Source organism: Primulina huaijiensis, chromosome 4 (assembly GCF_012295235.1).
Source record: "Primulina huaijiensis isolate GDHJ02 chromosome 4, ASM1229523v2, whole genome shotgun sequence".
Taxonomy (NCBI): Eukaryota; Viridiplantae; Streptophyta; class Magnoliopsida; order Lamiales; family Gesneriaceae; genus Primulina; species Primulina huaijiensis.
In genome coordinates this window covers 493,751-506,780 of record NC_133309.1, presented here as the reverse complement: position 1 = coordinate 506,780, position 13,030 = coordinate 493,751, and the positions used below count along the sequence as shown (strand labels likewise).

Genomic DNA, 13,030 nt, shown 5'->3' with positions numbered 1-13,030 from the left:
GCCACTCCATTCTGTTGAGGTGTGTAAGCCGTTCTGAACTGTCTTTTGATGCCTTCATGTTGACAATATGCATCAAACTCGTCACTGGTATATTCTCTTCTATTGTCAGTCCTTAGACACTTGATTTTCTTTTCTGAATCAAGTTCAACCAGCGCTTTGAAATCTTTGAAGATCTGGAAAACATCTGATTTCTTCTTGATTGGATATACCCAATATCTCCTAGAGAAATCATCAATGAACGAGACAAAGTATCTCGCTCCTCCTAGGGATACAACCGGTGCTTGCCAAACATCCGAATGAATCAGCTCTAATATGCTTTTGCTCCTGGCAGTAGAAGTGCCAAACTTTAATCTGTGTTGTTTACTGGTAACACAATGCTCACAAAAAGGTAGTGATACTTTTGTAAGTCCCGGCAACAGCTTCTGTTCTAAGAGAATTTTCAACCCCCGTTCTGACATATGCCCGAGCTTTCTATGCCATAACACTGTTAATTCTTCTCCTGAACCATTTGATGCAACAGCTAGTTCTGCCTCCTTGTGTGTTTCTCTCAAAAGTACATACAGATTTACAGCAACTTTTTCCGCCTTCATAACCACAAGCGCACCTTTCACAATTTTCATGATCCCGTTCTCGATACGAGTTTTGCACCCGATGTCATCCAATTGCCCCAAGGACAAAAGATTTNAGATAGTGATACTTTTGTAAGTCCCGGCAACAGCTTCTGTTCTGAGAGAATTTTCAACCCCCGATCTGACATATGCTCGAGCTTTCTATGCCATAACACTGTTAATTCTTCTCCTGAACCATTTGATGCAACAGCTAGTTCTGCCTCCTTGTTTGTTTCTCTCAAAAGTACATACAGATTTACAGCAACCTTTTCCGCCTTCATAACCACAAGCGCACCTTTCACAATTTTCATGATCTCGTTCTCGATACGAGTTTTGCACCCGATGTCATCCAATTGCCCCAAGGACAAAAGATTTTTCGTCAGTCCTTTCACATGTCGTACCTCATGTATGGTGCGAATGGTGCCATCAAACATTTTAATTTTGATAGTACCGACCCCAGCGATTTCCAAGGCATGATCATTTCCCATGAATACAGATCCTCCTGAGACTGGTTCATAATGATCAAACCATTCTCTCCGANATCTGACATATGCTCGAGCTTTCTATGCCATAACACTGTTAATTCTTCTCCTGAACCATTTGATGCAACAGCTAGTTCTGCCTCCTTGTTTGTTTCTCTCAAAAGTACATACAGATTTACAGCAACCTTTTCCGCCTTCATAACCACAAGCGCACCTTTCACAATTTTCATGATCTCGTTCTCGATACGAGTTTTGCACCCGATGTCATCCAATTGCCCCAAGGACAAAAGATTTTTCGTCAGTCCTTTCACATGTCGTACCTCATGTATGGTGCGAATGGTGCCATCAAACATTTTAATTTTGATAGTACCGACCCCAGCGATTTCCAAGGCATGATCATTTCCCATGAATACAGATCCTCCTGAGACTGGTTCATAATGATCAAACCATTCTCTCCGAGACGTCATGTGCCACGTCGCTCCTGAATCCATAATCCATGTGTCACAAAATTTGTGTCTGCCTTCTGCAACTGTTGCTGCTTCGCTGAATAATATTTCACCACTGCCTGAAGTACTGGCCACATTTCCTTGAGAACTCTTCTCGATACTCGTACACTCTTTCTTGAAGTGCCCTTTACCGCCATATTTAAAGCAGTAAATATTTTTCTTCTTACTTCTCGACTTTGATCTACTTCGTCTTTGGCTCCCACTGGAGTCACGGTCCATGAATCTTCCTCTTATCATCGGTAAGGCCTCTGCCTGCTTCGAGGTTACCAACCTAGCTTCCTTATTCTTGCGCCGGCTTTCTTCTCCGAGAACCGCAGTTAAGACATCGTCGAATCTTAGAAAGCCCATAAGAATATTGTTGGTTATGTTGATGATAAGTTGATTATATGAATATGGTAGACTTTGAAGTAGAAGCTCTGCACGTTCATTTTCCCCTATTTTATGCCCCATGGAAGTGAGTTGGGCAAATAGAGTATTTATTGTGTTGATATGGTCGGTCATCGATGAGGATTCCGCCATCCGAAGAGTATAAAGCCTTCTCTTTAGGAAAATCATGTTGTGTAGCGACTTGACCTCGTACATCTTTGTCAGAGTATCCTAGATAACTTTTGCTGTTTTTATCTCAGAGATACTTGACAATACTTCGTCTGCTATAGCCAAGTGTAAATTGGCAACATCATTGTCATTCATCACATTCCACTTTCCATCATCCATAATCTCCACCGGTCTATCTCCAATAGCCGCCACGCAATTCTCCTTTCTTAAAACTACTTGTATCTTTATTTTCCACAGCATAAAATTGCTTCCGTTGAACTTTGCTATCTCGTACCTTCCCGTCATTATGTCTACAACAATTTTAGTAGACTGGACAAAATAATCCCGCCTTAAATAAAAAATCTCAAAAAAATCTTTTCTGATGTGGAAGATCAGTCTAGGCTGCAACCACAGAGAATACTCAGAATTTAAGAAATTTTAAACCAATGCTCTGGTACCACTTGTTGGTCCCACTTGCGGTAATTTGAGATAATAAAACCCAAAAATAAAGAATAAATTGGACACCGAGATTTACGTGGAAAACCCCTAAAAATTATTAGGGTAAAAACCACGGGCAAGATGAAAAGAATTTCCACTATAATATTTTGTGGTGTACAACTCACTCACTGTGTTTCCAAAGAGAACACACACTCTCTTAATACAGGAGAACAAACACCTCACAAATATTATAGAATATTATAAGATGATAGAAAACTCGAAGAAGGGATGATTTAAAATGAGGAAGGGGAGCTCTATAAATAGAGCTCCCTGATCACTGTGGAACGCGTTTTCAAAAAACACGTTCTCTTCATTTTTCAACAAAGCAAACCAAATCAGAATTCTCGGCTGCATTTTGTTGAATTCTTTGATGCATGCATTTGTCCCTACCACAATAATGCATACGGCCGACAAGTGAGATATGTTGGAGGTACAAGTGAAGGTATTTTGGTCCAAAGTCCAATAAATATCAAACTCATTCCACTTTTAAAAATCACAAAAAAAAACATAATAAAATTATCATATTACATTATATATCTCTCCTTATCAACCATTTATTAATAATTTAATTATCTCATCATATGTATCAAGCACACCATATATGTTTGAACAATAGCTTTGTTCTTGGTATTTTTAATTAATTTGGTATGTTTTATGAAAAAAAAGATTTAAAATTCATGTATTGGTGTAACTAATATTTATTATATTGTTGAATCAAAGTATAGTAATTATAACAATGGGAAAAAAAACATTACAAATAAAAACAAGATTGTTATTAATAAACACAAAAACTAACATAAGAATTAGGAATCTTGCATGCATTATGTTAGGTATCAAATAAAATCTATTTTGGCTTCAAAAGAGACGTCTCATTTTATGAATAAATGGAATGTTACCTTGTAACTTTTTGGCAATGAAATTTTTTGCTGTGGTTTCATCCCTTGAATTTTTGGGCTATCTTTCAAATGTGAAAATGCATCTTTCAGTGGTTCGGAGTCAAATTCTAGAAAATTCATTTTTAATCAATAATGTTATTAAGAAGTTCGATACTTTTGTTCCAATTATTCCTTTGATTGAGTCATTGGCTAAAGCGATAATTCTAACAAGTGTGTGAGTCACTACATTCGCTTGTCGATTAACAAACTGAACTTGATAAGTAAGTTGTTGTGAAATAACACATTCATCACAATTTATATAATATGATTTCCAACTTACTTAAATATACCTCTAACAATGCAAATTCAGAATTTTTCTAAAAAAATAGTATAATTTTTATTGAATCCTAATCCAAATCGTATGAGTTGAAATATCTCGATCCATTTGTATAGATTCTGAACCCATTTTTGAATTTTTAACCCGTCAGGCCCATTTTCAGACATAAAGATCTTCTTTTGTGTGGGGCCCACTCCTCCTGATCCGATTAATCTAATCATCATATGTCAATCTCAAGAGACAAAATTCTTGCATACGAAGTCATCCAATCCCGACCTTTCGCATTTCTTCCCATTCAACCGCGAAGCTCGGATTCAGTAATCGATGTCAGTTTTCTTCTTTTTACATAATATGATTTATGCTACTTGATGTCTGTATTATCTGCCTTTCCGATGATGCCATCGATGTTTTTTTTTTGTGTTTTTTCTGAAATTTCAACTCGATTTAACTTATGTTTTGTGTTTTGGCGATGAATTATTGGAAAAGTTTTAGTTTTTCTTCCAATTGGGTAACAAGGGTTTTGAACTTTAGGGCCATCTTCTGTTTGATTATGTGTTTTCTGTATGTATAGATGGGTGAATGTGATATTTGTCACCGCGAGAGTTAACTAATAGGATTTGCATATTGTTCTTTATGACAGACTTTTGGGAGTTCATATCGTTTTGTTTATGCGACGATTAAACATAAGTAATCCGGTTATTCCCGGTTCTTTTGTCTTTGCTATTTAACTTGTTTAAGTTATAACTATGTCTTCATCTGTGATGACCTTAGTTGATTCCATCGAATGGGGGGAAGTACAACCGATGATGATTGGGAGTTCACTTCACCATCAAGTGAAGTTCGAACTGTAGTACTGGTTGGACGCACTGGTAATGGAAAGAGTGCCACAGGCAATAGTATTCTCGGAAGAAAGTCATTCAAGTCGATGACTAGCTCTGCAGGTGTTACAAGTACATGTGAGCTTCAGAGGACCTTTCTAGAAGATGGATCCATTCTCAATGTGATAGACACGCCTGGTAACATGATTTTTTCAGTCTATTTAATAACCCTTTGTAAACGAGAATATACCAACCTTTTTGGAGAAAAAAATATCGGGACAGTGAAAGATAATTTGGAAGCTTGAAGATATTTACTGCAAGACTAAAATATGGCAAATTTTAGTCATACAAAGTGAGACGACTGTTTCCATGGGAATGGCCTAGAAAACCAAGTGCCATGGACCACACTTTTAATACTTCGCTATACTTTGACTAACCTGGATTTAAATTCATTGCATTTCCAGGATTATTTGATTTCTCTGCTGAACCTGAATTCGTTGGGAAGGAAATTGTTAAATGTATCAATATGGCAAAAGATGGTATACATGCTGTTCTTGTTGTCCTGTCAGTCAGATCTCGCTTTTCCAGAGAAGAAGAAGCTGCCATTGAAAGCTTGCGGAAATTTTTTGGCAGCAAAATTAGCGACTACATGATTATCGTTTTCACCGGTGGAGATGACCTTGATGAAGATGATGAAACTTTGGATGATTATTTGGGTCGTGATTGCCCTGAGCCTTTGAAGGTAGAACATGGCGATCAAATCTACCAAATATTACGCATTGCTCTTTACATATGTCGAGTTATCAAATTAATTCTTCTCAAATTTTTTACATGGGCTGAAAGTTTACTAAATCCTCCCTTTTTTAATGGAATTATTATTTGAAAAACTCTTTTAGTCTTTTAATTGATTATGAAGAAATAAACGTTTGTAAGGAGAAAGTACTAGAGTAGAACAATCATGAATGCTTTGGTCCTAGCCTTCTCCTTAAACAAGTTTCAAATATTGTTCTCATCCTAAAAATCTTATGATATATTTATTTGTTGAAGGGAAAAGCATGAGACTTGTTTTATTTGCACTTCTTACTATTTGTTTGTAAAAGATGATTATGGATTCAGTTATACCATTCTTTCCTTTCAGTACAGTCACATCCATGGCAGGAAACCATCATTTTAGACGTAGGTCTTCTTTGACATGACATTGAATTTTTATTTTTTTTATATTTATTTGACATCTGATTTGTTTGTTGAAACATTCTGGGTTGGAGATTTTGCACCGATAAATAGCATATATGGTACTGCACCTGTCTTCTGGCTCATAATCAGCGCAGAATATTCTGTCAAATATCCGTTTTGGTAAATATTATGTTATCATTGATCTATGTATTCATGCAGTCATCATTGTTCTTTGATATAAATAGAGGCCTGCTACTCTTTTTGTACCCATTATATATATTTATTTTTCCAAATGAAAAGTAACTAGTTTGAAGCATTCTTTATTTTAATCTTTTTCATGGGATGATAAGCATGCATTTCTCCTTTTCTGTGTTTTTACTTCATATGATCTCTCTGTAATTCTTGTTACTTCTGATCTTGAGTAGGAAACTCTTACAATGTGTGGGGACAGGCGCATTCTCTTTGATAACAAGACAAAAGATAAATCCAAGAAAAATGAACAACTCAGGCAACTTATTTCCCTAGTAACTGCAGTTGTTGATAGAAATGGTGGGAAACCGTATACAGATGAGATATTTATAGAACTGAAGGTGAGTGGTTTGTTGGTGTTTGTTCCTTCAAGGAAATTGTAACTGGTGGTACCTGTTAACATTTTGTTTGCTTCAACAGAAAGGGTCTGCAAAACTGCGTGATCAAACTGCTGAAGTTAATTCCTTGGAGGGGTATTCCAAGCAGGAGATATCTGTATGGAAGGAGCAATTTAATAAGGCATATGAAGAGCAGCTAAAGCGTATAACCGAAATGGTATTACTTGTTTTTCACCTATATTATGTTTCCCTTGCTACCTGTACACTCATGCCGTCATTTTCCAGTTATTGACATTCGCGGAGATCTGCTGATGTATTTTATGTGACACTGTGTGAAATTTCTTATGGGTACTTATTGACAATATCGCTTTTTTGGGTGATGTTCTTTCATAGGTTGAGTCAAAGCTCAGAGAGACCACTCAGAGGCTTGAGCGGCAATTGGCCGAGGAACAAGCTGCTCGACTGAATGCAGAAGCGACGGCACAAGCTGCTCAGATGAAATCAAATGATGAAATATCCAAGCTTAGGGAGCACTTGGAGAGAGCTCGGAAGGAGACTGAAGACCTGCGAATGCAAGCTGAGAGTGGAAGATGCACCATTTTATAATAAGATGTCAAGTTTGATTTATATTACTGGCAAGATCTGATTTGCTTGAAAACTAAGATATGCTAAATTTATTATGATGATGGTACAATAACTCCTACTTTCTTATCAAACTCCTACTTTCCTTGTATTTGATTATAAGCGTATGTTCGGCTTTTACATCTTTGTACAGTTGCTTCTTCTGAACTTATATGTGATGAATTGAGACGTTGCATTTAATATTAGTCGGCCTTATCCTTGTCATGTTGATTCATTCGGTCCTGAAACAGAAGGATCATCTGCTTTTATCTTGTCCTTTGGATGAGAATCATTCATGGAAATGTTGAGTAAAAACAGATGTTTCTTGTATGTCTTGAAACATCACACATTTTAGACAGTAGTTTTCCCTAAACAGCGAAAATGGTCCATTAAACGCTAGGAAATGCAAAAGACTTCTGATTTCTATTATTTAGCAACTCCAACTGAATATTCTTCAGTGGATTCAACTACCTGCAAAACCAGGTGTAACAGAGGTTAGAAAACTAATATCACTCACTGAATAGTAGAGGTAGACAAATAATGTATTAAAATGGGATTAAACTTTCATCAAAAAAATTCAAACGAAGACATGAGTACCCAAGATGAAGAGTCTTCTTGTCAGAAACTGAGTAGGCAGGCATGTTCTCCATCATATTCATTTGCAGCCCGTTGTGGGCAAAAAATTCCTGGATCGCATAGTCTTGTCCAGAAGGCATCATGCTTAGTTCCTGAAGCCTATCATTTTCTGCTATCTGAAAGTCAAGAGAGCATCTTCTTGTTTTACTGAAGCATTCATTCATCATTATTAAACTAATCACTAGTTTCTTTAGGTGGTGGCAGTTGTTCATATGAATCATGTTGACATATCCAACTATGCTATTCTACTTATATCTAAACTGAAGTTTTCAATGTGTCATAAGCTCACGGCGCTTAATTAGAAAGTACCATTATTTGTCAAGAGAACTCACCTTTGCTCTCAAACAGGCATTTTCTTGTTCCATCTGAACTTCCTATCAGAAGAAGGCAGGTTCCATATGGAAATTATTGAGCATCATAGAACAAAAAAAAAAAATAGCAGGAAAAAAACATGTATAGCTGCTGGACAAGCAATCATAATCTTGAACTCAAACTGAGAAAAATTACCCTTTTCTGCAAGCTCTCGGTCTCAGCAAGTATCAGTTCATGCTGTTCAAACGAGACAGTAACGTCAAAACTTGGTAAGAAGTCGAGGTATGAGGTTTAGGAAACTCTTTTGTGTAGCATTGTCTTATGGAATCCATGTCGTAGTGTCACTTAGGTAATTTTAGCATCATGGTATCAACTTTTTTGTAATTGAAAATCACTAAACTAGACTATTGCAAAAACATGCAAATGTATCAAATTATTCCTTGTTTATGGTCAGATGTATGATTTATGTTAGACTTGATCAAATTTGCTTGTAAGCTTTCTCTCTGAATGGTTATGTACCTTCTTTGCTCTGATTCTTGCGATGCTTCTCTCAAGCCTAGTTTCTAGCTGCTTCATCTCCTTCACATTTAAAGAGGACAATCCGTCGCCCATAATATGCCTGTGAAAAACCAACAGAAACATCAAGTTTTCACAGTTAAAAGTTACCACTGTTTCTTTCAGTCCATTATTTTAACATCCAATTGAATCATTTTTTTTTGAAGAAATAAAATCTTAATATAAGTTAGTTCCACAAATTAAGGTTCTTTCATTTTGTGTGATATGATTTAGTTTCAGTCGAGGTACTGATATATACCTGTTGGAGTTCTGGATCATCTGTATCTGCTGGCGCAGTTTCTTGGATTCTTGTTGGTAAAACTAGACATGGAATATAGAAAAAATTAACTGTGTTGTTGAAATCTGCGACTGAATCGCGGCATTGGAGAGCTTACTTGAGCATTGATCTCTTGAGCGGTGTATGCATTTGAAGTGTCGGCAGTGGTCTTTTTAAACCTCTCGATTGTTTCCCTGATGCTGCATGCGAATACATAATGTGAAAGCTTTAAAACAACCTTTTTCTATGATGATTTGGATTCCCATCGTCTCATATTGCAACATACTCCTCCTTGGAGAAGGTCTCTTGTTTGAAACCATTGTAAACATTATCAAGGGAAAAAATGGAATCCCATCGTGTATTTGATTAACTTTGGAACCTTGATTAGCTACTTACTACATGTAAGAACAATCCAGGCCATGGACCAAGATTCGGGTTAAACGACAATGTAAAATCGAAACGCATCGATCCTAAATCCCAGAAAACTTTTCATCAAATATGAAATCGATGATTTTATGCTTGTTTTACATAGAATCATAAATCATTATTGTAAACTAATTCTATCCCTCTTTTTTTTTTTTAAAAAAAAAATCAATAAAAATCCACCATTAGCCGAGGAACTGGTCCTATTCTGCCTTTTGGAGTTATCTATTTCCGCAGTCTTATTTGTCGGTGCTGGACTTGGAAAACATAAAATTTGATACTGTGGAGCTTTACAAAGCTGGAAATGGAAACCCACAGTCCAATCTGAACCGCGAGTCTCAGACAACAAAAGTATGAAAGAATCACAACTCTTTTCTCAGATTGATATATAGTACCGTCCGTGTCATGTGGCAGATATACTCTGTAAACATTATATAGTGCACAAAATCAATATCATTTTACTTAAAAATAATTGTGAAATTTAGAATATATAGTACCATATATCTAATGTCAAAACTTTATAAAAATGCCAAACATTTTATCCGACATTATTTATGTCGAATAAATATAATACCATGTTATAAAACAATATGCGAGAGAAAAAATTAGGGTTGAACCTATAAAAAATAATTGAAAGAGACACGTCTAAGATGATATGAGCACGTACAAAAACAACCGATATAAAGTATTCATATTAGTAATTTAATTACCGGGATCCCTCAACATTTGCAAGATTTCATCAGAAACCAAAGGAGACAGACAGAGAAAAATGAATTAATACTTGTTGCTGGAGTACTCGTAGACACGTCCACGGGTTGAGAATACAACGAGTGCGATTTCTGCATCACACAGCACCGAGAGCTCGTAAGCTTTCTTCAGCAGACCATTTCTCCGTTTGCAGAAGGTCACCTGCCGATTCGTGTTATTCTCGATTCTCTTAATCTCGATCTTTCCTCTTCCCATATTTGTTAATATCCAATCCTGCTCATCATTATTCATAACAAAATTGATTCTCGATCTGCTACCAAAAGTACTATAGATGTAATTTTTGTTATAACTTGTTACAATGACATGTTTTTAGTACTTGCATAACCGGAAAGACAGAAGCTAGGAGGGGTACTACTTAACAACAAGATATAGAGAACCAAAAGGAGGATAAATTTTCAAGCGAAGGGTTTCTTGAGCAAAGCTGGATGATATCCTTGAAATCAAAAGAGAGGAAATGCAAAAAAGCTTGAAGGGGATTACGGTATATATATACATAAGCCAAACAAAATGGCGAAGTCGTATACTCGATCTCGCTCAGCTGAAAAAATTACATATTTTCAGCTAAGAGAACAAAAAGAAGAAGAAGAAAAATTGCATTTCTTGGAAGAGACCAAGATACACTGGTAATATATATGGGTGTCATACCCAAAAAAATCAACAAAATGAGATTGAAAAAGGGTTTGGAGGAAAATTAAATACATCCTCCATGGTGGGAAAAAGAGCTTTAGTTTCAAGCGACATCTCACAAAAAAGGAAAACGAAAAACTTAAAACCAGAAAAACGCAGAATATCTGGAAACAAAACACTCGTGTAGGAGAAATTAAGCTTCAAGGTTTCGGAAGTGAAAATTAAATGATATTATTAAGGAAATATCTACACATAATTTGGTAAAAAATGTTTGAGAGTTGATTTTTTTTCTTTTTGAAAACAAGGTTTTGATAACACAACAAACATGCATCTTAAATATCATGATTCTTGGGAATAGATAAAAACTTTCAATCTAGGAAAACAAGAACGACGATCTGGTGGGTTTCGACCCTTTTTTTCAATTAGCAAAAGTGCATCCAAAGCTCCACAACATCTGAAACTGAGCGGGAGAAAAAATAGCAAAAAGTATTTAATCTCTTCTCCCCGAGTCCCAAGATGATCGTTATGCTCATGTCACAAACCTGGCTTCTTCGGAAAGTATTTCTATTTCTATTTCCCGGCGAGCGACTTGAATGCAATATTCTAAAGATTACACGAAGTCCAAAGAACTCAACCACCTTCAGTGAACCATATTATTCGCAGGCAGCCGCGCGCAGCCCTAATGGAGAACTCTTTCTTTCCAAGTATGCATCTATTACACATTATACGTGAGAGAGAGAGAGAGAGAGAGCTGTCCATGAAAACGACCATCAAATGGTATTTTTCCCAGTAATGAAACATGCGTGGTGTTGTGGGCTAGAGATTATTTGCAGAATTCTAACCAAATGTGGAAATGGCTTTGCTTTTTTGAACTGCCCTTTAAATACATTAATTATTAGTTCAATATTAATTGGATTAATTGAATAAAACCCATCTACGCACTTGTGGTGGGGGGGTGGCTGCAGCAAATCAATTTGGATTAGGGTTTGGTGAGCTCGGATCCGACAAGGAGACTATATAGGGTTTGGCTGTCTTTTTGAATTACATGTTGTCAGAATGTGTATGGTGTAATAATNTTGTGTTAGACAGTAATAAGTTTAGTGAAAATCGAATGGAATTTTTTAAAACCGAAAAGACCAAACTCTTTTTTTTCGACAAATCAAACGACCGAACTTTACTACGAAAGCCTAACAAATCAAATCGAAAAAATCAATTATTTCGGCCAGTAACACAATTGACCGAAATTTTATAATTTTTTCTTAAAAATAAGCGTATTTTAAATAAAAAATGCAATATAAAAATTGGATTTAATAAATTTAAATTTTATTTATTAAAAAATATTTTTAAGTATAATACTATTGTCTATTAAATTTTATTAAATATTGTAGTATTTATATCATTATAAACTTTATTAGAAAATTCAATAATATTAATTTTATTTATAAAATTTAGTTTGTTAAGTTAAACGAAATTTTGTATTAAGAACTGAAATCGAACCGAACTAATTTATATTTTAAAAAAATTTAAACCGAACTTCCGAATAAATAGAATGTAGGGCTAAACGTTTGCCGCTTTATCAGAAGTTATAGCTGATGGTAATTGTCCAACTCAAATATTTTAAATCGCACAGCAGCCCAAGCGTCATAGTTCGATTGCTCTACTTAGTACGGACAATTATTGCACCTCAATATTGAACTGAATTTTCACATTAATTCATTTCGGTCTGTTATTTTGGTTGAAACCGATATATTGTTAACTCATATAATATAATTGATGTTTGTCAGTTATTTGTTGATATATGTTTTTTTGGTTTAAAAATAACTTGACAGTTTTTATTTTCTTCATTTCCTGAGTTACTTAATTAGAAAAATTCAATATTCCAAAAATTTTACAATAAAGAATTATTTTTCAGATTTCATACTTATTCAATTTTCGGATATTATAAATAGAAAAATCACAAAACAAGCCCAATAATAATTGTACATCGATAATCATCAAACATTTCAACCAATTGATTATTATTCCAAAAATCTACAACAATATATTTTTAGGGTAAAAATCCAAACTCCAAAATTCATGTACATTATAAGAAAATATTATTGCAACTCGAATAATCACCAATAAATATTCTATATAATTTTAGAGTCGTTGAATTTTTATCTCAAAGTTGCATAATTTCATAACATACTAACTAAACCAACCAATACACAGTAATGAATTATGATTTGTGAGAGTTTTTTATTTTTAATTTTTAAACATGAGACTAAAAAAATAAAAAATAAACTGATAAAAATTTGTTTTATTTTTAATATGGACTGAAAAAATTGAAATTAAAAAATATTAACTTTTTTTAAAAAAAAATAGGTGTGTGTGTGTGTGTGTGTCTATATATA

General features: G+C 35.0%; 2 protein-coding genes across 6 annotated transcripts; one reads left to right on the top strand and one right to left on the bottom strand.

Moving 5' to 3' along the window:
* Positions 1-4,046: 4,046 nt before the first annotated feature.
* On the top strand, positions 4,047-7,245 carry LOC140975065 (immune-associated nucleotide-binding protein 9). 3 transcript variants are annotated; one of them, XM_073438559.1, is made up of 6 exons: positions 4,047-4,157; positions 4,612-4,856; positions 5,123-5,400; positions 6,257-6,421; positions 6,501-6,635; positions 6,812-7,245. In XM_073438559.1, exons 2-6 carry the CDS (start codon positions 4,625-4,627, stop codon positions 7,022-7,024), a joined length of 1,023 nt encoding a protein of 340 aa, XP_073294660.1. In that variant the 5' UTR covers positions 4,047-4,157; positions 4,612-4,624; the 3' UTR covers positions 7,025-7,245. The 3 variants fall into 3 exon arrangements, with proteins under 3 accessions (XP_073294660.1, XP_073294661.1, XP_073294662.1); XM_073438560.1 differs by having other exon boundaries at positions 4,099-4,170; XM_073438561.1 differs by having other exon boundaries at positions 4,145-4,166.
* Positions 7,246-7,280: 35 nt separating this feature from the next.
* LOC140975067 (agamous-like MADS-box protein AGL11) lies at positions 7,281-11,340 on the bottom strand. Of its 3 annotated transcripts, none has more exons than XM_073438563.1 (9): positions 11,180-11,340; positions 10,024-10,223; positions 8,938-9,019; positions 8,802-8,863; positions 8,507-8,606; positions 8,183-8,224; positions 8,008-8,049; positions 7,637-7,791; positions 7,281-7,510 (listed from the first exon to the last, which is right to left on the bottom strand). In XM_073438563.1, exons 2-9 carry the CDS (start codon positions 10,203-10,205, stop codon positions 7,507-7,509), a joined length of 669 nt encoding a protein of 222 aa, XP_073294664.1. In that variant the 5' UTR covers positions 10,206-10,223; positions 11,180-11,340; the 3' UTR covers positions 7,281-7,506. The 3 variants fall into 3 exon arrangements, with proteins under 3 accessions (XP_073294664.1, XP_073294667.1, XP_073294665.1); XM_073438566.1 differs by having other exon boundaries at positions 7,299-7,510; positions 8,008-8,040; XM_073438564.1 differs by having other exon boundaries at positions 7,299-7,510; positions 10,024-10,209; positions 11,179-11,337.
* Between the last annotated feature and the right edge of the window lie 1,690 nt (positions 11,341-13,030).